This window comes from Miscanthus floridulus, chromosome 3 (assembly GCF_019320115.1).
Source record: "Miscanthus floridulus cultivar M001 chromosome 3, ASM1932011v1, whole genome shotgun sequence".
NCBI classification, from domain to species: Eukaryota; Viridiplantae; Streptophyta; class Magnoliopsida; order Poales; family Poaceae; genus Miscanthus; species Miscanthus floridulus.
The window spans coordinates 43279497-43299942 of record NC_089582.1 but is presented as its reverse complement, the minus strand read 5'-3'; the positions used below and the strand labels follow the sequence as shown (position 1 = coordinate 43299942).

Here is a 20446-nt window from a genome sequence, read left to right as displayed (position 1 = left end):
CAATGGGGCTTATAAATAGACCCCCCCAACCGGCCATTTAATTTTAGTGATCTCCACTTGCATAGTGCTTAGTGATTCATTAGGTGATTAGCGTAGGTGCTTTGTAAAGTGCTTAGTTTGATTAGACCATCGCTTATGCGCTTGCTCTAGGTTTAGGCCTAGTGTTTAGTGAGGTTTGCAAACCTCTTATCACTCGGTGCTTACGTGCACCATTGTTGTACATCAGAGGGGCTCATAGTCTTACGAGATCACACCAACCATATTTATGGTATGGCCGCCACCGTGTACCGAAGGGAACAAGGCCCGTGGCGTTTCGGTCGGAAGCTTGATAGTGAAGACGGTGGGAGGGGTCTGAGAGAGGCTTGCCAGAATGAACACTGTAGACCCACTTGCGCGTGGAGAAGGCCCGGGGCTATTCACGGAGTTACACGACCGAGAGCTTGGCCTTTGCGAGGGATTCCTTGCGAGGGGCTCCAACGAGGACTAGGGAGAAGCTTGCGCGCTTCTCGATACCTCGGTAAAAATACCAAAGTCATCGACGGGAGTTTGCATATCTCTGCCTTACTCTTTAGCTTCCACATTTACATTGTTCGCATAACTCTTTTTTGCAGTAGAGATAGCAACAAACTAGCAAAACCATAGCTGCATATTTAGATAATTTAACTTTTGCATATGTTTTGCTAATGTTAGAAAAAAAGTCATAATTTAGAGTTAGAGTTTTAAATTACCTAATTCACCACCCTCTTAGACGTCACGGTCCCTTACAGAATCGATCGCTAGACTCAAAAGCAGCGAACGTTCGCTCGTGGAACTGGAATTGGGCCTTTCAACGACAGCCCTGTATTTTGTATTTTGGATTGGAGTTTAGCGTTTGAGATTGCGACGTGTCAAACCACAGAACAAGGCACCTTCGAGAAAGAGACTAGACCCAATACGTACGCTCACCCGTGTCAGCACCCTATCAGATTACACGGCTATATATATGTCAACTGACCATTACGTATACATGCATATAACGAGAACCAAATCTTTTGATGCGGCCACGTACTGCGCACGGCATGGCGCCGCCGCGGTCCAAGCCGGCCATCATCATCGCCTGTGTCCTCCTCTCCTTCCTCGCCGCCGCAGCGTTCGCCCCACCCGCGGCGGCGGCGGCGCCTGACGAGGCGACGTGCGCGCCGTCGCTGCAGCGGCTGCTGTCGTGCCTGGACTTCATTGAGCACCGGTCGGACGAGATCCCGACGCCGTGCTGCATCCAGGTGAAGCGCACGGTGGCGGAGCAGCCGTGCTGCCTCATGCACGTCGTGCGCGGCAACGCCGCCAGGCTCATCGGCCCCGAGTACGACAACACCCGCGCCGTGGTCAACGTCACCGCCAAGTGCCTCGGCGACGCCTCCGTCCTCATGTCCATCACCCGCAACTGCTCAGGTTCGATCAGTAATATACATAACTCCATCGATCGTGAGTAACAGCAATGGACTTTTGTTGTCATATATATGTATGATATGGGCATGTCAAAATTGTGATCGTGTTCTTGTTTCTTCTTTCTCGCAGGCAAGCCGCTCCCGCCGCTGACGCCTGAGTTTACGTTTACTACTGCCGCGGTGCCGCCGCCATCGTCGTCGTCAGGTGAGCAACAGATTGATCTGTGATGATGACGTAAGTTTTTGGTGTGATGATGCTGGTTTCTCATTCGAACATGCAACTTTTCCAGCAGCAATGTATGCGGGCTCGTCAGCTTGGACCTCATTGTTTCTAGGTCTTGTCGCGACCGTCGTCTATGGAGCCGTTGCTGTTCTACAAATTTAGTAGGCCTTCCCATCGTCGGAAAATACATCTATTTGTCTTGATTCATGTTGATTTACTAACTCAATCAATCAAGTACTATGAGTTGCGCTTATTATCTTGTAGATTTTATGTGTCTAGCTAGGCAAACTGTGATGTTCATCGGTTAAAAACTTACAATAATCTCGATCTGATATGCCAGAACAATGTATATGAATATTATCTGTTCCTTTGTTTTCTTCTACTGTATGAGCGTCCGGACGCCATTAAAAATATGAGACGTATGCCTGACACTTTCTCAATATCGGTCTCTCTCCTCCCTATCCACCATTCTTATCCATACTTTTCACCACACATCAGCCTCTTTCTAGTTCCCACTGGTATTCACCAAAATAGACACTCGTTGACCTCTCCCCTCCCCTCCTCTCTCTCTCACTGGTAGAGAACCGAGCTTTACTCCCGGTGGGGAACCCCCTCTAGTCCCGGTTCCCCACCCGGGAGCAAGCATCCGGGACTAAAGGGGGGGTCCTTTAGTCCCGGGTCAGGAACCGGGACTAAAGGAGGACCTTTAGTCCCGGTGGGTAACACCAACCGGGACTAAAGGTGCCTCCTGACATGCCACGATGGCCGGCACCTTTAGTCCCGGTTGGTAATACGAACCGGGACTAAAGGTTTTTTTCTTTTTTCTTTTCTTTTCATTTTTTTGTTTTCTTTTCAAAATAGGTTTTCGAAGTCGTATTGTACGCTGCTAATTATACATTTATATGCGCATATAGTATGTTTCGGTTCAAGCACAATGAACGTATTAAATCACACAATTCAAGCATAGAAATATATATATATATATATATATATGCATGCATCATATATATATTTACATGCATGCATGCATATGTGTATTTTACATTATATTATTTCATGTGCATATATTACAAAAGATTGCATTATAGTTGTTGTGACATAACAAGTTTCTTCTCATCCTCTAGCTTGGCTTCAATGGCAGTGTTGGGTCGAAGTAGAACTCGCCCTTGGAATCGATGACCTGCTCATTAAAAAATCCGGCTATAGACTCTTGAATTGCTTTGATTTGGTCTTGCCGTATGACCTTTTCCTCCAACCATCGAGTCTACAGGTTTGAATTAAAGGAAAATAAATTAATATATGTACATATATATATATATAAAGACATAGTAACACAATCAATAATAATAATTAAATGAATATATAGTGTATTTTTAACGTACTTTGAGTCTCTCTGTAGGAGTTCTTTGGGAGAGCACCTTGATAAACTTGCAAACATAGTAACCACAGTAGTTGTTCCCCTGTTCCTGCCTCAGACACCACTTTACGAGAAAAAGATTTGTCATCCAATCTGGTGATCCGGTGAAAGCTATATGTTTAATTAATAAAGATGATGCGATTCAGGGGACTTACTTTCAATGGGATTACATTCAGTGGCGCTTTGCATTTTTCCATGTGTTGCTTCTCAATAAAGGTTTTCCAAACACTGCCCAATAAAAAATTTGCCACGTCATCAGATATAGTTAATCATCATGTTTGTGTGTATATATAGTTGCTAGAGATCCCGAAATTACCTCTGGATAATATCTATCATATCTTGGTAGTCTTGTTGTGGTTTTCTCATCGAGTCATAGATTATCAAGTGACTTTTCACCAGATCGATGTCCATCAATATCCAGTGATTGCTGCATGTGTTTATAGGATATAACGCATAACACTCATTAATTAACTAGAATCAACATATGAGCCATTAAGGCTATGATCGACATGATTAACACTCACTTGAAGTTATAGGGAAAGAGTATATCCTTCTTGTGGCGTTGGTTCACTAAGAAGTTCATGATGTTACTCTCTGACTCAGACTTCCAATTAGTCATTGGAGTAATTGGGTCTTTGAATACTATATGGGGATCAACAAAACCAATTTCATTGCAGCCTTCCTTTCTGAGCTCTGTCATTGTAAATCTGCATATATATAGTACTTGTTAGGATAATTTATATGCATATGCACACATATGATGAGTTTAATAATAGATCGAAAGAATTATTACTTACAGGCAATAGCAGCTAATGATAACTTTGTCCAGAGAGGTAAGGTGGCATAGTTGATGAAATTCTGCAAAGTCAACATACATAACATCATCGCCACGGAACCAATGTTCGTCTCTAATTCTAACACCAACGCAGAAGTCTCCACTGGTAGACGCCTGCATGTACCACTTGTTTAGCAGGTACATTTGCGTCCCCAGATCAGATAAGGCTTGAGGGTTGTATAGACTCTGGCCTAGTACAAATTTTTTCTTCCAAATATCAACCTCCGCCGCACTCTCAATTTTTCCATCACCAAACATCTGGTAAAGGTCGAGACCAGTCTCATCAAGAAATTCACCAAGGTGATCCAAATCGACATCCGGAGGTATGTTTGCCTGATGCATTAATCCTAAATTCGAACCATATTCATTACCAACAACTAGCGGGGGGATTGATTGGTGCGCTTGTTGTCCGAGTTGGGCAACTCCTTTCCCTGCCCGCTTCTTTTTCTGTGCCGCCTCAATTGACTTGGTGAGAGTGCGGTCATAGTCTGATAACGTTGATTTGGACGGCTTACGAGATTCCCGCTGTTGATGCTGGTAAGAAGTCACCTTTTTTCTTAAAATATCCGGAGCTACGAAGAAGTACGGTTTCTCTGGGTTTCTCCTTGCTTCTTGATTCATTTTAAGTTTGTCATAGAATCTAGACATGTCTTTTTTATATGCATCAGTTCCTTCTTCCTTCTCTTCAGATATTATTTTGGGAATAGCCCTTGGTTTCACGGTGGCTTTCTTTGCAGGCGGGGACTGATTCTTCGTTTGAGGGGCTGGCCTCTTGCTAGGCTTCTTGGTAGGCGGGGGCGGGGGAGGCGTTGGAGACCTCCTTGGAGGTGTTGGCAGCGGCGTTGGAGACCTCCTTGGAGGTGGCGGCTGTGGCGTTGGAGACCTCCTTGGAGAGGGTGTGGATGCAGCCTCGTCTTCCAACACAATGTCATCGTACAGAGCACTATGATGATCTGGCGATTGAACAATTGGATTTAGGTTGGGGGAGGATCTGCTACAAAAAAAGGAATGACATATTATTATGAGCAGATTGTTAATTATTTAAGCCAATACAAATTAATGATGTAGTGTTTTCATCCGCACGTACCTATGGTGAGGTAGTTCAGAAGGAGGTGGAGCCGACATCCCTGGAATGATGATGTAGCGCTTGCGCCATAGAATGAATGTCTTCTCCGCTTCTCCTAGAGTCTTCTCGCCATCACCTCCAGGAATGTCAAGAGGCAAATCACTAAAACCTTTTTCAGCTTTATCTACCGAGATGGTGGCATATCCTTCTTGGATTATATTCCCATGAATCCTTGGTGTCTTGGTTCGGTCGATAGGATTAACAAGACCGATAGCCACCTTGATTGTGGAATTCTCCTTCGGAATGTGTAGCTCACACGTTGTACAAGGTTCAGTGACGTCATCCACAGGGAAGCGCAGTCCTGTGTCCCCTTGATTTGGTATCTCCGTGGAAGCGCAGCTGCTTTTCAACTGAACAGATTGGCTAATGTTGATTCCTGGCTCTGATGCCTGCTTGCTTGCACTCACTGCTATTTGCACTTGCCTTTTGATTTCCTCCTGCATTCTCGCTTCAAGGTTTTTTTCCCGCTCCTGTGCTTCACGCACCGCTTCCTCCAACCTCTGGAGCCGGTGTGCCTCTTCTTCCTTCTTTCTCTGGCGACTTCTGTAGGAAGGTCTGTCCTGAGGGAATCCATGCTCCCACGAGACACTTCCTTTGCCTCTAGTTCGGCCACCATGTTCAATAGTCCCGATGGCGTATGTCAGCTCATCCTTCTCTCTGTTGGGCCTGAACTCACCACTAGCAGCAGCTCTCTGAGCATAAAACAATCTTTCTGCTGCTTCTTGCAGTCTTGCGCCATAAACGCACTTCCCTGTCTCCTGGTCTAGTGTTCCCCCATGAGCGAAAAACCAATTCTTTGCACGTTCTCCCCACTCGAGTGATTCTGGTCTGATACCCTTGGCAAGAAGGTCTGCTTCCATTTTGTTCCACTTCTTAATGGCAGTCGGGTAGCCACCTGATCCCAAGGTATGGTGGTATGTCTTCTGTTGGGCATTACGTTGGTTCTTTATCACCCGACTCACACCCTCTTCTGAAGTCTTGTACTGTACAAACTCATCCCAATAGGGCCTCTGCTTTGAGATCGGGCCTGGGACAGTAAAATCTGGTGCTATGTTCTTCTTGACATACGTCGTGTATAGGTGTTTCTTCCAAGTCTGAAACCGGGTGGCCATCTTCTTCATTGCCCAATCCCTAACTCGCTCCTTCAATTCATCACCATCTATTATATCATCATAATCATCTGTTTGGAGCGTGAAATGTACCAAGACATCATTCCAAATTAACGCCTTGTCACGATCGGAGACAAAACTGATATGAGGAGCATTGGTCTTCTTCTTCCATTCACGGGTACTAATCGGGAGCCGGTCCCGTACAAGGTAACCACAGTGGTGCACAAATTTCATTTTATTCGGCCCCCCCGGTTCTCCTGTATCCACATTGAACTCCGAGATGATGAAGCGACCCTCCAATGGCTTTTTGGGACCTCGAACATTTTTACTCTTCGTTGTAGTTGTTGATGTCGATCCAGAGGGCTACAAAACATAAACATTATTTTTAATGTCATGAGCACACATAAGACATATGATAATATATATATATAGCTAATAATAAAAAATATATACTTGGCCAATATGTTGTTGCTCATTTTGTTCAAGAGCTAAGTACTGACTCCCGTCATCTACATCCTCTTGCACGTTATTTTTAGCACCATCATCGCCGGCAACTTGAGTGCCAGTGTTGATCAAATTCATCATCAACTCCTCCTCATCCATATTTCTCGGGTCGGCCATCTAGCTTCAAAAAACAAAACCAATATATAGTACGTCAAATCTTTGCTTATTACATGCGTAAAATCTACAAACAATATGCATTATTAAATCTTGCCCCTCGATCACGGACGCAATTCGCCACACTAGGACGAACTACGTCGGTACTAGGGCGAATTAGGGCACGAGAAAGGGCGGTGTGACAAGAGTGGCGGTGCTCCACTCCGCCGTATATATGTCTGTACACATGGGTGAACGAGGGCGGCGGTGCTCCGCCGTATACATAGAAACGCATGGACGAAATGCATATGAATACAAATGACGTATATATACGTGTCGGCGCGGTGGCCGGTGTGCTGACGACGATGACGTGAGGCGGGCCGGCGTGCTGACGACGACGACGACGTGAGGCGGGCCGGGGCGGTGTCGGTGCGTGATGTTGTGATCCTATGTACCATGTGATCAACCATGTAGTCATTCATCATATGAGAAAATTCTATGTTAATAATATAAGTATAAGCCATTATGAAATGTAAGTATACGTGTCTTATTGCTCATATAACCATTACTATTTCCGAAATGATAAGAATTTATTTTCTTCTTCTACAGGCGATCTCTGATGCTATGATATAAAGTTTGAAGATAGTCTTCCCGGAAAAAAATATGTAATGCTCATATTACTTTAGCAACATTAATATATTATATCTGTATATTCAAAGTTCACAAATGAAGAAACATGTGATATTTTTGATAAACTAAAAAACGCTTAGTTTATAAACTGAGTATCAAAATTGAGTTCCTATTTGACCATTATATATCCTACAACAAATCCTTCAAAAAAAAGACCCTACATGAATATATTTGGATAAAATTTCGTTAACAAACATTGATCTATGAAGATAGAAAAAATTCTTCTATTGAAACTGCATCTTGAAATAATGGCATATCATATAGTGATGAATATATGGCGGTTGATGGGCTGGATCATTAGCGGATGGTTCGTAGCGTTGTTTCCAAATAATATATAGCGTGTTTATTATACAAGCCATGGATTTACATCGATCTAATTAATTTCTAAAGTAATTTCATTGGTGATCCTTAATTATACTTGTCATTTAGAGTTCCAAATATTCAAAACTTGCCTTAAGATATATTTTTATTTAAAATCATTTAGAGTTCCAAATATTCATTTTTAGTTTCTATAGATTTTGTGATTCAAAATTTGGAATTTTCAATCGACCTCGACCGTTGACATGGCTTACACCAAAGTTGTAGTTTTCGACGTGATCTATAACTCGGCAGTGGAGGGCTCGGACGAATGTACAAAGAGATCGACGAATATATCACCTCGAAGCTCGGCAGTGTACGTACTGGAGGGCCTCGGGCCGGCGCGGTGGGGCAACGCGCGGTGGAGGGCCTCGGGCGCGGAGGAGGGCCCGGTGGAGGGCCACGGGCAAGCGCGGAGGAGGGGCACGGGCGCGCGCGGTGGAGGCCGCACGAGGAAGAAGACGGCGGCGCCGGTGTCACGGAAGGCGAACGGACGCGGCGCGAGGTCGAAGAAGAGGCCGGGCGGCGGTGTTCGACGAGGAAGAAGACGAGCAGATCGATCTGCCAGGCGCTGGAGGTTATATAGCAGAGGAGAATTACTCCCGGTGCCAGCCACCAACCGGGAGTAAAAACCCTTTACTCCCGGTGCGTATTACCAACCGGGAGTAAAGGTTCCTTTACTCCCGGTGCGTGTTACCAACCGGGAGTAAAGGTATACCTTTACTCCCGGTTGGTAACACGCACCGGGAGTAAAGGCTTTTTTTGGCGGGCCACGAAACTGCAGCCCACCTTTACTCCCGGGTGGGCTTCCCACCCGGGAGTAAAGGTGGCCTGCAGTTTCGTTTCCCGCCTGTTTTAAGCAATAGTCTTGTTAAATACAATAGAAATGCAATAGTTTTTATTAAATACATAGTAAATTAAATAAAAGGCATAAAATTATTTTGTTAAAAATATGAATTTTATTTTTGTTTATTGCACATAGGAAAAATCGATAACCTAACTTTTTTTATTTTTTGTTAGAATTATAAAACATAATGTAACTAATATTTATTATTTCGTTAATGCAAAAATGTAGTGTTTAATTAAAATTATTAAAATTATTGGTTTTGGACAGGAAATTTGTTTTCACATCATTTTAACGTTAATATTTTAATATTTCATCACTCAGTATCCTAATTTACCTTTTTGAGAGAGAAATCCCACCAAATCAAACATTGATTTAATTTGAAATATGACATAATAAACATCTGAATTCACAATTATTACATAATATCTCAAACACACACTATATTAAATCACTATATCATCAAGTGGGCACAGCAGTGAACTTCTTCTTTACGTATGTCCCTTGGTTATGATCGCTTCGTAACCATGGAGTGTCCTCATCATTTACCAAGATGCTAGGGTCTTTGTTCACTTTGAAGGGCGGAATTCGGTCATCCTTTTCATATTCTTCTGACATGTCCGACTTGTCCTCAATTCCCACGATGACTCTTTTCCCTGAAAGAACTATGTGGCGCTTTGGCTCTTTGGTTGAGTCATTATCGTTTTTCCCTCTTTTTGGTTTGGTAGACATATCATTGACATAGAACACCTGATTCACATCCTTGGCAAGGACGAATGGTTCGTCTTTGTACCCAATATTACTAAGGTCTACTGTTGTCATTCCATACTCGTTGTCTACTGTTACTCCGCCTCCGGTCACCTTGACCCATTGGCACTTGAACAATGGGATCTTCAAAGTAGGTGCATATTCTAGTTCCCATATTTCATCTATGCGTCCATAATATGTCTGCTTATTCCCATTCGGGTCTGTGGCATCTATGCGGACACCACTGTTTTGGTTGGTACTCCTTTTATCTTGGGCTACTGTGTAGAATATGTTCCCATTTATCTCGTACCCTTTGTATGTAACGATATGCCATGATGGTTGCATAGCCAATAAATACAGTTGCTCATGGATGCTCTCATCACCTTGACATTTTTTTCGCAACCAACCGCCGAAAGTTTCCATGTGCTTATGCGTAATCCAAGCTTCAGTCTTGCCTGGAAACTCGGATCGTAAGAGATCCTTGTGTGTCTCAATATACGGATCTACCAAAGAGGAGTTCTGTAGAACTGTGTAGTGCGCTTTATTGAAATAATCATCATCCGTACCAATATATGTTTTCCTCCCTAGTGTCCCCTTTCCGCTTAGTCTCCCCTCATGTCTCGATTCAGGAACACCAATCGAGTCAAGGTCGGGAATAAAGTCAACACAGAACTCAATGACCTCTTCTGTTCCATAGCCCTTGGCGATGCTTCCTTCTGGGCGAGCACGGTTGTGAACATATTTCTTTAGGACTCCCATGAATCTCTCTAAGGGGAACATGTTGTGTAGGAACACAGGACCGAGAGTGAAAATCTCCTTGACTAGGTGAACTAGGAGGTGTGTCATAATATCAAAGAAGGAAGGAGGGAACACTAACTCAAAGCTGACGAGACATTGAACCACATCATTCTGTAGTTTAGCTAGATCAGTTGGATCAATTGCCTTCTGAGAAATTGCATTGAGGAATGCACATAGCTTTACGGTGGCTAGACGTACATTTGGAGGTAGAATTCCTCTTAATGCAACTGGAAGTAATTGCGTCATGAGAACGTGACAGTCATGGGACTTTAAGTTACAGAATTTCTTCTCTGTCACATTTATAATACCCTTTATATTCGAGGAGAATCCAGATGGTACCTTGATGTTGTTTAAGCATTCAAACATGATTTCCTTCTCCTCTTTGCTTAGAGTGTAGCTAGCAGGACGTAAGTAATGGCGTCCATCATCTGTCTTCTCTGGATGCAGGTTGTCTCTTTCTCTCAAACAACGCAGGTCCTGTCGTGCTTCAAATGTGTCCTTAGGCTTTCCATACACACCCATAAAGCCTAGCAGGTTCACACAAAGATTCTTCGTCAGGTGCATCACGTCGATCGAGCTACGGACCTCCAGGACTTGCCAATAGGGTAGGTCCCAAAATATGGACTTTTTCTTCCACATGGGTGCGTGACCGTTAGCGTCTTTCGGAATAGGTTGGCTTCCATGTCCTTTTCCAAAGACGACTTTCACATCATTGACCATATCGAGTACATCCTCACCGGTTCGGTTGCGAGGCTTGGTCAGGTGGTCTGCTTTCCCTTTAAAATGCTTACCTTTCTTTCTTACGGGGTGATTTGCAGGAAGAAATCGACGATGGTCAAGGTACACGACCTTTCGACATTTTTTTCAAGAATACACCTCTAATATCACCGAAGCAGTGTGTGCATGCATTATATCCCTTGTTTGACTGTCCTGAAAGATTACTTAGAGCAGGCCAATCATTGATTGTTACGAACAACAATGCTCGCAGATCAAAGTGTTCCTGTTTGTACTCATCCCACACACGTACACCTTCTTTATTCCACAAAATGAGAAGTTCATCAATAAGTGGTCTCAGGTACACATCGATGTCATTGCCAGGTTGCTTCGGGCCTTGGATGAGCACAGGCATCATAATGAACTTCCGCTTCATGCATAACCAAGGAGGAATGTTGTAGATACTTAGAGTAACAGGCCAAGTGCTATGACTACTGTTCTGCTCTCCAAAAGGATTGATACCATCTGTACTTAAAGCAAACCTTAAGTTTCTTGCGTCATTTGCAAACTCCGGGAATTCTCTATCGATTGCTCTCCACTGGGACCCATCAGCAGGGTGTCTCAACATATTGTCTACCTTACGGTCTTCTTTGTGCCATCGTAACAATTTTGCATGTTCTTTGTTTCTGAACAGACGTTTCAAGCGTGGTATTATAGGAGCATACCACATAACCTTGGCAGGGATTTTCTTACGTGGACGTTCGCCCTCAACATCACCAGGGTCATCTCGCCTGATCTTATACCGCGATGCATGGCATACCGGGCATGCATCCAATTTCTCGTACTCTTTGCCACGGTATAGGATGCAGTCATTAGGACATGCATGTATCTTCTCTATTTCTAGCCCCATAGGACAGACAACTTGTTTTGCTTCGTAGGTAGTGGCGGGCAATTCATTGTACTTCGGAAGCATCTTCTTTTGGATTTTTAGTAACTCTCCAAATCCCTTGTCAGATACACCATTCTTTGCCTTCCATTGCAGCAATTCTAGTGTGGTTCCCAACTTTTTCTGCCCTGCATCACAAGTTGGGTACAACAATTTCTTGTGATCTTCTAGCATCCGCTCGAACTTGATCTTCTCCTTTTCACTTTCACATTCTCTTTGTGCATCACGAATGACCTGACAAAGATCATCAGCCGGCTCATCTTCTGCGGCTACCTCTTCTTCAGCTTCTCCCATTGCAGTATCATTGAAGCACGCACCATCAGGAATAATATCATTGTCGTCCCATTGTTCTTCTTCATCTTCTTCCATTACAACACCGGTTTCTCCGTGCTTTGTCCAACAAATATAGTTTGGCATGAAACCCGACTTGAACAAGTGTGAATGAAGAGTCCTTGAGCAAGGATATTCCACCGTATTCTTACATATGGCACATGGGCAGCACATGAAACCGTCGCGTTTGTTTGTCTCGGCCGCACGTAATAAAGAATGCACGCCGTCAATGAACTCTTGTGAGCGGCGATCAGCATTATACATCCAATGACGGCTCATCTGCATTACATGACATAAATATCATATTAAAACCTAGATCATAATTAATTATTTATACAACATGCGTGCCACCACAAAAGATACAAATTTATGAAAGCATCGCTACAATGTAGACAATCCCAACTACCACTAAAAGAACTAAAGCTAAAATACATTTCAGGAGCACAAGGATTTCGCGACCAATCTCAACTAAAACAGACAGATCCCCCGATTGTGCAACATCTTTGGGCTTCTTCGACTGGATCACTGCCTCATTAGCCGCCGTATCTGCCTGTTGTGCAAGATATTTTTGCACGAGTTCAACATACTCTTCCTCCCAGTAGAAGCCTGAACATCGTCCACTGCCATCCCACTGAAATTAAAACAAAAAACTAGAACTTTAATCACAACCATCATGAAAATAGGTATAAACTAACCATAATCATTAAATACGATAAAATAACTCACATTGCGATCCGGACACTTGTAGAAGATACGATCCTTGTTGGGACCCTCCTTCTTCACTCGGTACTCCATCACAATCTTCATCTCATCACGACACTTGCCGCATGGAATGAGAGGAAGGCCCGGCCTAAGTCGCTTTGGAAACCCATGAGAGGCCGAGGACCCGGAAGCAGTTGCCATCTACTCTCTATACTCATTTTTTAATACACTATAAATTTCTTCTTTTATAAACAAATAAAATTAACAAACTATAAAATTATCTAGATCTCTAAACAATGATATTTTTAATGGTCATTGTGTTCTCGTCTTTTACTGCGGCAGGTAAGTAATTCATATGATATTTCCGCAAATTAACAGAAGAATGGGAATGTACACACATAACAGACTACTACGACGATATCGGGACGTGTGAATAAATAACCATCCGTACTAGTTGACCTTGCTTACGTGATCATCTCGGCGAGCATTTCTCCACCGGACAGCACCGTACTTGGTCAAGGAAGAGCTCCGATTCTATGAGGAAGGGAACACGGTCTCCCACGACCGTTGTCGCTCTCCCTCGTAGAATCAAAGCTCCTCCTTGATGTCCGTTACCGCTCGACAGAGAACATGCTTGCCGAGCTGAACACGGTCCGCAAGTTCAACTAGTACGGATTTTCTATAATTTTCTAACTATTTTCTAAGTTTTTATTTATATATACTACGTTTAGGTACGGTGATTGACAGACTACTACGACGATATCGGGACATGTGAATAAATAACCATCCGTACTAGTTGACCTTGCTTACGTGATCAGCTCGGCGAGGATTTCTCCACCGGACGGCACCGTACTTGGTCAAGGAAGAGCTCCGATTCTACGAGGAAGGGAACACGGTCTTCCACGACCGTTATCGCTCTCCCTCGTAGAATCAAAGCTCCTCCTTGACGTCCGTTACCGCTCGGCAGAGAACATCCTCGCCGACCTGAACACGGTCCGCAAGTTCAACTAGTAAGGATTTGCTATAATTTTCTAACTATTTTCTAACTTTATATTTATATATACTTTAACCTTCTTTCATGTAAATATGCAAGCTTAAAGTGATTTTGAGCTCAAATTGCTTACAAATGAAAAAAAACCACAATAAAGAACCATAAATATATATAGTGAATAAAATGGTATAAGAAAATGGTAAAAAATGAGAGTATGAGATTGGTAACCTTTACAACTGAAGAATCGACGGAGGAATCGAAGAATGGATGGAGGAACAATGGAGGGAGGGAGGAAGCAAGAACACTACTGCAGTGAGCTTCAAAATGTGCTGAGCTCGGGCTCGGGGAGGAAGGAGGAGACGGCTGATTTATAAAGGGAGAACATTTAGTCCCGGTTGATAGATCCAATCGGGACTAAAGGTAACTTTCCAACCCCGGGCGCAGCCACGGCCCGGGAGTAGACCTTTACTCCCGGTTGGAGCCACCAACCGGGAGTAAAAGTATACCTTTAGTCCCGGTTGGTGGCTCCAACCGGGACTAAAGGTCCCTGCCACCTCTGTCTGGCGCAGTAGCCGTTGGGCAGGAACCTTTAGTCCCGGTTGGAGCCACCAACCGGGACTAAAGGTATTTCTAGTCCCGGGGGCAAAAAATTCCGGGACTAGAGCCCATTTTGGCCGAGGATCAAAGGTCTGTTCTCTACTAGTGTCTCTTGTGCTCCCATGGCATAGTAGCCCTTCAAGATGACAACGTTTTGAGACGGCGTGGCACAACATGGATCCTTCGATGGGGTCCCTCACTCTTCCTCATTCGCGAACTCCTTCGTGGTGGGAGTGTCATCTCTAGTAATGAGCTCGTCCATGGTGAGATACATGGAAGTGCCGCGGCTGTGTTGCACGGAAGTGGGTGGCTCTCATCCACCCCAAAGCGGCGCCCTCCCCACCCCCGGTGGCGCCCTCTCTCACCCCAGCGACCGAGCTCCCCCACCCTGACGGCCATGGCGCTAGCTCCTCGCGCCACCCCCCCCCCCATCCCCCACCATCGTAGTTGAGCCAAGCCCGGTACTGGTGGCGCTAGTAGCGGTGGTGCTCGAGCGTCGACGCTCGCCGCCGGCTCCGACCCCGACAGCTGGAATCGAGCAGCCCAGGCTTCCCCTCCCCTATGTTGCAAATGTATGTTTCAGGTATTTCAAAGGTATGTTGCAGTTGTTTCTTATGGATGTTGTAAAAGTAGATTGAGGGATGTTGCACATGATGCATATATTGCAAGTGTTTCAGAAGCATGTTGTAAGCGTTTATTCAAAATGTTTCATCTGTTTTCAGACGTATATTGCAATCGTTTTTATCTAGATGTTGCATTTGTTTTCACACATATGTTGCAACAGTATATTCCAAATGTTTCAGTCTTATGTTGCAGTAAGTGTTTTTTTATGTTGCAATTGTTTTATCTGGATGTTGCATATGTTTCACACACATGTTGCAAGAGTATATCCCAAATATTTTATCTATTTCAAATATATGTTGCGTTCGAGTGTTTCATGTTGCAAGTGCAGACCACCGACGTTAGTGTCCATGAGGGCGGGCAGGGCCAAGCCGCGGCCATCGACGTGTGAAGGAGGCGCAGACCGCCGCTGGCAGTGTGTTGAGGAGGCACAGGGCGCGCAGTGCTGTTGTGGAAGAGGTGGGGGCGAGTCATCCGAGCGGCGTGGGTAGCGATCTAAAGCGGACGGTTCGGATGCGAGTGCGGGGAAACGGAGCTGACGCAGGCGGCTCACGAATCTGAGCGGACAGGGCGGAGCCGGCCACGGTCGTCCGAACGGACGCAGGCGTACGGACGTCGGGCACCGGTGCTGCCGTTTCTTCCAGTGTTCTATTTGCTCTCTCTATAGGCACGTTACGAAGCAGAGTTAGAACAATTAACAACATCACACGCATGCTAGCTGTCAAGATTTTATTGCTCAAATCCATACCAAAAACCAGCGCGATCAACAGCGCGTATACGTCCATAGTTCACATCACATCCTACCTGCCGGCGGCGACGGCCGCGGCAACGGCAAGATGGCGATCGCCAACTCGATCTGGTCGTCAAGCCCGAAGTCCCCGTCAGCCAGCGGCGAGTCCTGTCGTGCAGCCGCGAACGCGGCCTGACAGCGTGCGGGGGCGCCCGTGGCCTCCGCGAGCAGCGTCTGCGCGCGCTGTAGGTTCTTCCCGCCAGACGACCGCGCGGCCGACACGGCGTGCCCGAGCCGGCGCACTGCGGCGGCGTACTCGCTGGCGCAGGCCGCCAGGGAGTCGCGCCGCGTGCGTGGGAGCGTCTCGTTGCGCAGCAGCGCGGCGATCTTGGCCCGCGTGGCGCTGGCCGTCGCCCTGGCGAACCTCGCCGCGATTGTGGCCAGGCCCAGCGCGTCGGCGGTGGCGGCGCCCTCCTTGTCCGCGCGCTGCAGTGTCCAGACGCAGTAGTCGTAGTCGAAGCTGCTCCGGTCGCCGCCGGCGTAGCTCTCGCAACTATCCTGCAGCGTCGTTTTATTGGAGGCCGCCATGCACGCGTGCGGGACGACGAGTAGGAGCGTGGCGCAGGCGAGAGCTTGTAGAGAGGCCGCCATGGTGGGAATTCTTAGCTCTCTCCTCTCTGGTGTGTGCAACCACACCTTGGTTCTTATACTACTAGTTTATTTATTTATATAATATATATCATGTGAGACTCTGTTTGTGCATCAGTCAGATCATGCAAGTGATGGTTAATTACTTAATTTGGAACGGTACAAGTGAGTTAATTCGCGCAACGTACGTACACGTATATACCATTAATTAGCCGAAACGACGTTAAACAACCTTGAACTTTCTCCTTCAGATTTGGCATGCGCTACTTGCACTACTCATGTTACAGTGTTACACACATATAAAGTCATCTACATATGTGAGTTGTTTGTCAAATGGTTTAATGGCCATTTACAAATGGTTCATGTGGCACTGTCGCGACTTGCTGTCAGCTATTCTCCTCTAACTAAAGCTACCTTATTTTGAATACTTCATGGTAATGACTTCTTTCCAGCCGGTCGTGTTTTGGACGCTCGGAACGGCTCCCATCCTGTCTCCATCTCCAATTCTCATTCCATCCCCATCTCCAGTTCTCAGTCGCACAAGCACCCGACCCCGCCGCCTCCAACCCTAGCCCGACGAGCTCCACCTCGCCGCCGGCCTCCCCCTCCTCTGCTCCTCCCTCCTTCCCCCTGCAACCCTAGCCCCGACGAGCTCCACGACACGGAACATGGCCACCTCTGTCTCGAGCGCACGAAAGTCGAACGCCCAGAGCTAGTCTTCGTACGACACGACGGCGAGGAGGTCGCCCGAGGCGGACACAGCAGGCACATGTCCACGACGCCTCCATGGCTGCAGCCGCCGCATCTGCGCCTACGCTCGTGGCCACGACGGCGCTGCGGGATAGGTCAGCCGCGCGGAACACGGCCACCTCCGTCTCGAGCGCCTGGAAGTCGAACGCCCAGGGCCAGTCGTCGTACGACGCGAGGGCGAGCAGGTCACCCGAGGCAGACACGGCGGCGCACATGTCCATGATGCCACGTGGGGTGAGCCTCTCCGGCTCCACCTTCGGCTTGCCGCCCATGCCTAGCCCCACCACGTACACGGTCGCCCGGCTCTGGAGCGTCTAATCTTTGCTTTGTCTGTCTCCCTCTGATTAAGCAGCATACTGACAGTGGTTTCCTTCTTGGAATGCGATGTCGCGTTCTTTTTCTATCGAACCGTGATGTGCATATCCTGTTTTAGCTCGGGGACAGCTTACAGAATCAATATGCATGGCTTGGATTTGGGGGAGTCCCTGCTGTGCTGAAGGAACTCAATGTTTGGATTCAATCCTGTAGTTCTGAATCCCAACCATCTTAGCTTCCATTGCTACCTCATTACCCATAATTCCCCCCCCCCCCCCCCCCCCCCTTTTCAATCGTGTTTGGCTTGATCAGGAGAGGGCGCTAAGGGAGATGTCCAGATCACCGGTGTTACTGCCAATGGAGGACTCCTCTACTGCCAACGTTAGTCTTCTTAAATTAGATTTGCATAACATTGGCCTTGTTACAAAATACCATATGTTGGTGTATCAATTTATTTAGGTTTTGTGATTGCAAAGTTATTGGATGATGAAAAATTGGGCGATGCTGATAAATTTTGTCAAGCTCGTCCTCGCCATGGAGGTGAGAGGACTGAATTCAACCTGTATGGTTTGGGTTATTTCCCTTTTGCACTTAACTGTAATGGGCACGTTTGTTTTAGACGTAGCAAGTGGACACAAGTAAAGTTGCATTCTGGTGGCTAGGCCAGGCAAAGCGAAATCAAGAGAACAATGTCATGGTTGCTCTACCTCCATCCAGAAAGGCAATGCCCAATAAGAGAGCATTAGAAATTGTTGATGCAAGGCTAAGTCTTGGATTAGTTTCACTAGAGGACAAGGATGTAAGAAGAGTACCACAGAGCGCTGGATTCTGATATTTTTGTGACTGATCCATGTGCAAACATGCTTTTATACTCGAAAAGTGTTGATCAACTGATGATTGATGCAATTATGAGGTCAATTGCAATCTCCAAAAGTGTTTATCTTTCTAATCTTTAGTTTCTTTGCCGAAAGATCTTTACACTTATTTTAGTTTTATAATTTATTTTTTCTAGATGCCACCGTAGCATTAGCACCAACAGATCCCAGGACCTATTTTGATACCTATTCAGACTGTCAGTGGTGTTTGAGTTGTCACTTTGTTTAGACTGAATACTGATGTGTGATCATTGGCATTTCCTCCAATTTTGCTTGGTGCAGTTAGCGTGCCGATGGAGGAGAACTGGCCACCATTCTTCCCCATCATCGACCGTGACATTGCCAATGAGATACCGGCCAATGTGCAGAAGTTGCAGTATCTTGTATTTTTGCAAGCTAGCTTGGTATGTTGGCATGGACCATTCTGTTGCATCTGTGATTTAGTAGCAGCAAGTCATTTTCTTATCTACGAGTCTACTAGATATGGTGTATGTGAAAGGTGGCTACCAGTGATTGGTCATTTTCTTATCTACGAGTCTACTAGATATGGTGCAGCACACTATACTTGCTTTTTCAGAATACATAAATTGCCTATTTAGGAAGACATTGTTGCCTAGCGAATGAAACTTAAATTGCCTAAGAAAATGTAGCTAGTGTTAGAGCATCTCCAAGAGTTCCCTAAATATCCTCCTAATCTTTATTTTTTAGAAAAATAGAGAAAAAACCCTCTCCAACAACTACTAATATTTACTCCTAATCTTTTAGGACTTGAGAAATTCCTTCCCCTTCCGCGTAACTTTACGCGGACGAAGCTGCGCGCAGAGACGCTGTTCCCACGCGTCGTCTTCTTCCCGCGCCGTATTTTGCCGTGCAGAAGCAGCAGGCCTGCAAGGTGGAGGCATTCGAGGAGCACGACGAAGCGTACAATGGCGCCGTGACCGTGCAGAAGTACTGCACCCACTACGCGGAGCTGCGGCCACGGAGCTCACCGCTGCCATTCGAGTTTCCCCCTCGCCTTCGTGCCTCCCCGCGACCGAGCACCAGGAGCCCTTCACCCTCACGCGCCGACACCACCGGCCCTCCCCGACAAGCGCCGCACGCCGCCGCTGCTCCTCGCCGGCGGAGCACCTGCCGCCATCCCGCACTGCTTGCATGGCCAGGTCGACCTGGCCCTTCTCGGGCTGAGCAGAGCAGCCCCACGGGCATGCGGGTGCCCAGGTGTGGTCCGCCGCAGCCACTCGCCGCCGGTGACTGCCCCCAGGAGTGCCGTGAAGCCAGCCATGGAAGTCACGAAGCTTCTCTGTACGTGGTTGTTCTGAGGAGGAAGATGACGATAATTACAAAAATGCCACTGGATGAATTTTTAGGAATTAATTTTTATAAACCGTTGAAGATGACCTTCTTTTTTCTCCTAATACATTATTAGGAGTTGAAAATATAGAGTTTTTAGGAGAAAAATTTAGGGAACTCTTGGAGATGCTCCTAGGTTTTATGGAGGTGTCAATAATCAGCATTTAGAGCTGAATAATTAGCAATTAGACATTCTTTTGGGCATGGTGTAAGAACTCGTGCCTTAGCCTAATTATTTATCACGTTACAATCACCTTCTCACAGCTCACAATTGGAGGTAGAGATGAACTTGAGCACAGAATGCAGCACGAGCACACCACTGCTGGAGTGCTGGTGCAGCAAATTAAACTACTTTCCATTGCTAAACAAGTTATAACCACATCTAGTGCACCTGCTACTACTATAGCCACTACTGGCTACAGTTGGGCAGTATCATGCTAAGATCAGCTACTACTTATTGCCATACTGCTGCCATGCTGTTACTGTAGATAGAGAAGGCAGCAAAGGTGACCTGCAGCAAAGGTGGAGTGTGCATCAGGCTAGATGAAAGTATATACGAGCAATACAGTACCACCGAAAAATGTACATGTAAATTTAGTTAAGCAAAGGCAAGTTATTAGTAATCTGGTGGCAATTTTATTTGTGTCCAACACAAAAAAAATGTGCCTATAATCTCTACTCTTTTTACCGTCAAGCGTTACTCTGTGCTC

General features: G+C 45.9%; 2 protein-coding genes across 2 annotated transcripts; one reads left to right on the top strand and one right to left on the bottom strand.

Moving 5' to 3' along the window:
• The first annotated feature begins 1058 nt into the window (after window positions 1–1058).
• LOC136543631 (probable non-specific lipid-transfer protein 1) lies at window positions 1059–1652 on the top strand. The gene is made up of 2 exons (XM_066536017.1): window positions 1059–1428; window positions 1555–1652. The coding sequence occupies exons 1-2, from the start codon at window positions 1059–1061 to the stop codon at window positions 1650–1652; spliced, it is 468 nt and encodes a 155-aa protein (XP_066392114.1).
• Window positions 1653–15861: 14209 nt separating this feature from the next.
• Window positions 15862–16449, bottom strand: LOC136543630 (uncharacterized). Its single transcript, XM_066536016.1, has one exon. It carries the CDS (start codon window positions 16447–16449, stop codon window positions 15862–15864), a length of 588 nt encoding a protein of 195 aa, XP_066392113.1.
• Window positions 16450–20446: the final 3997 nt, after the last annotated feature.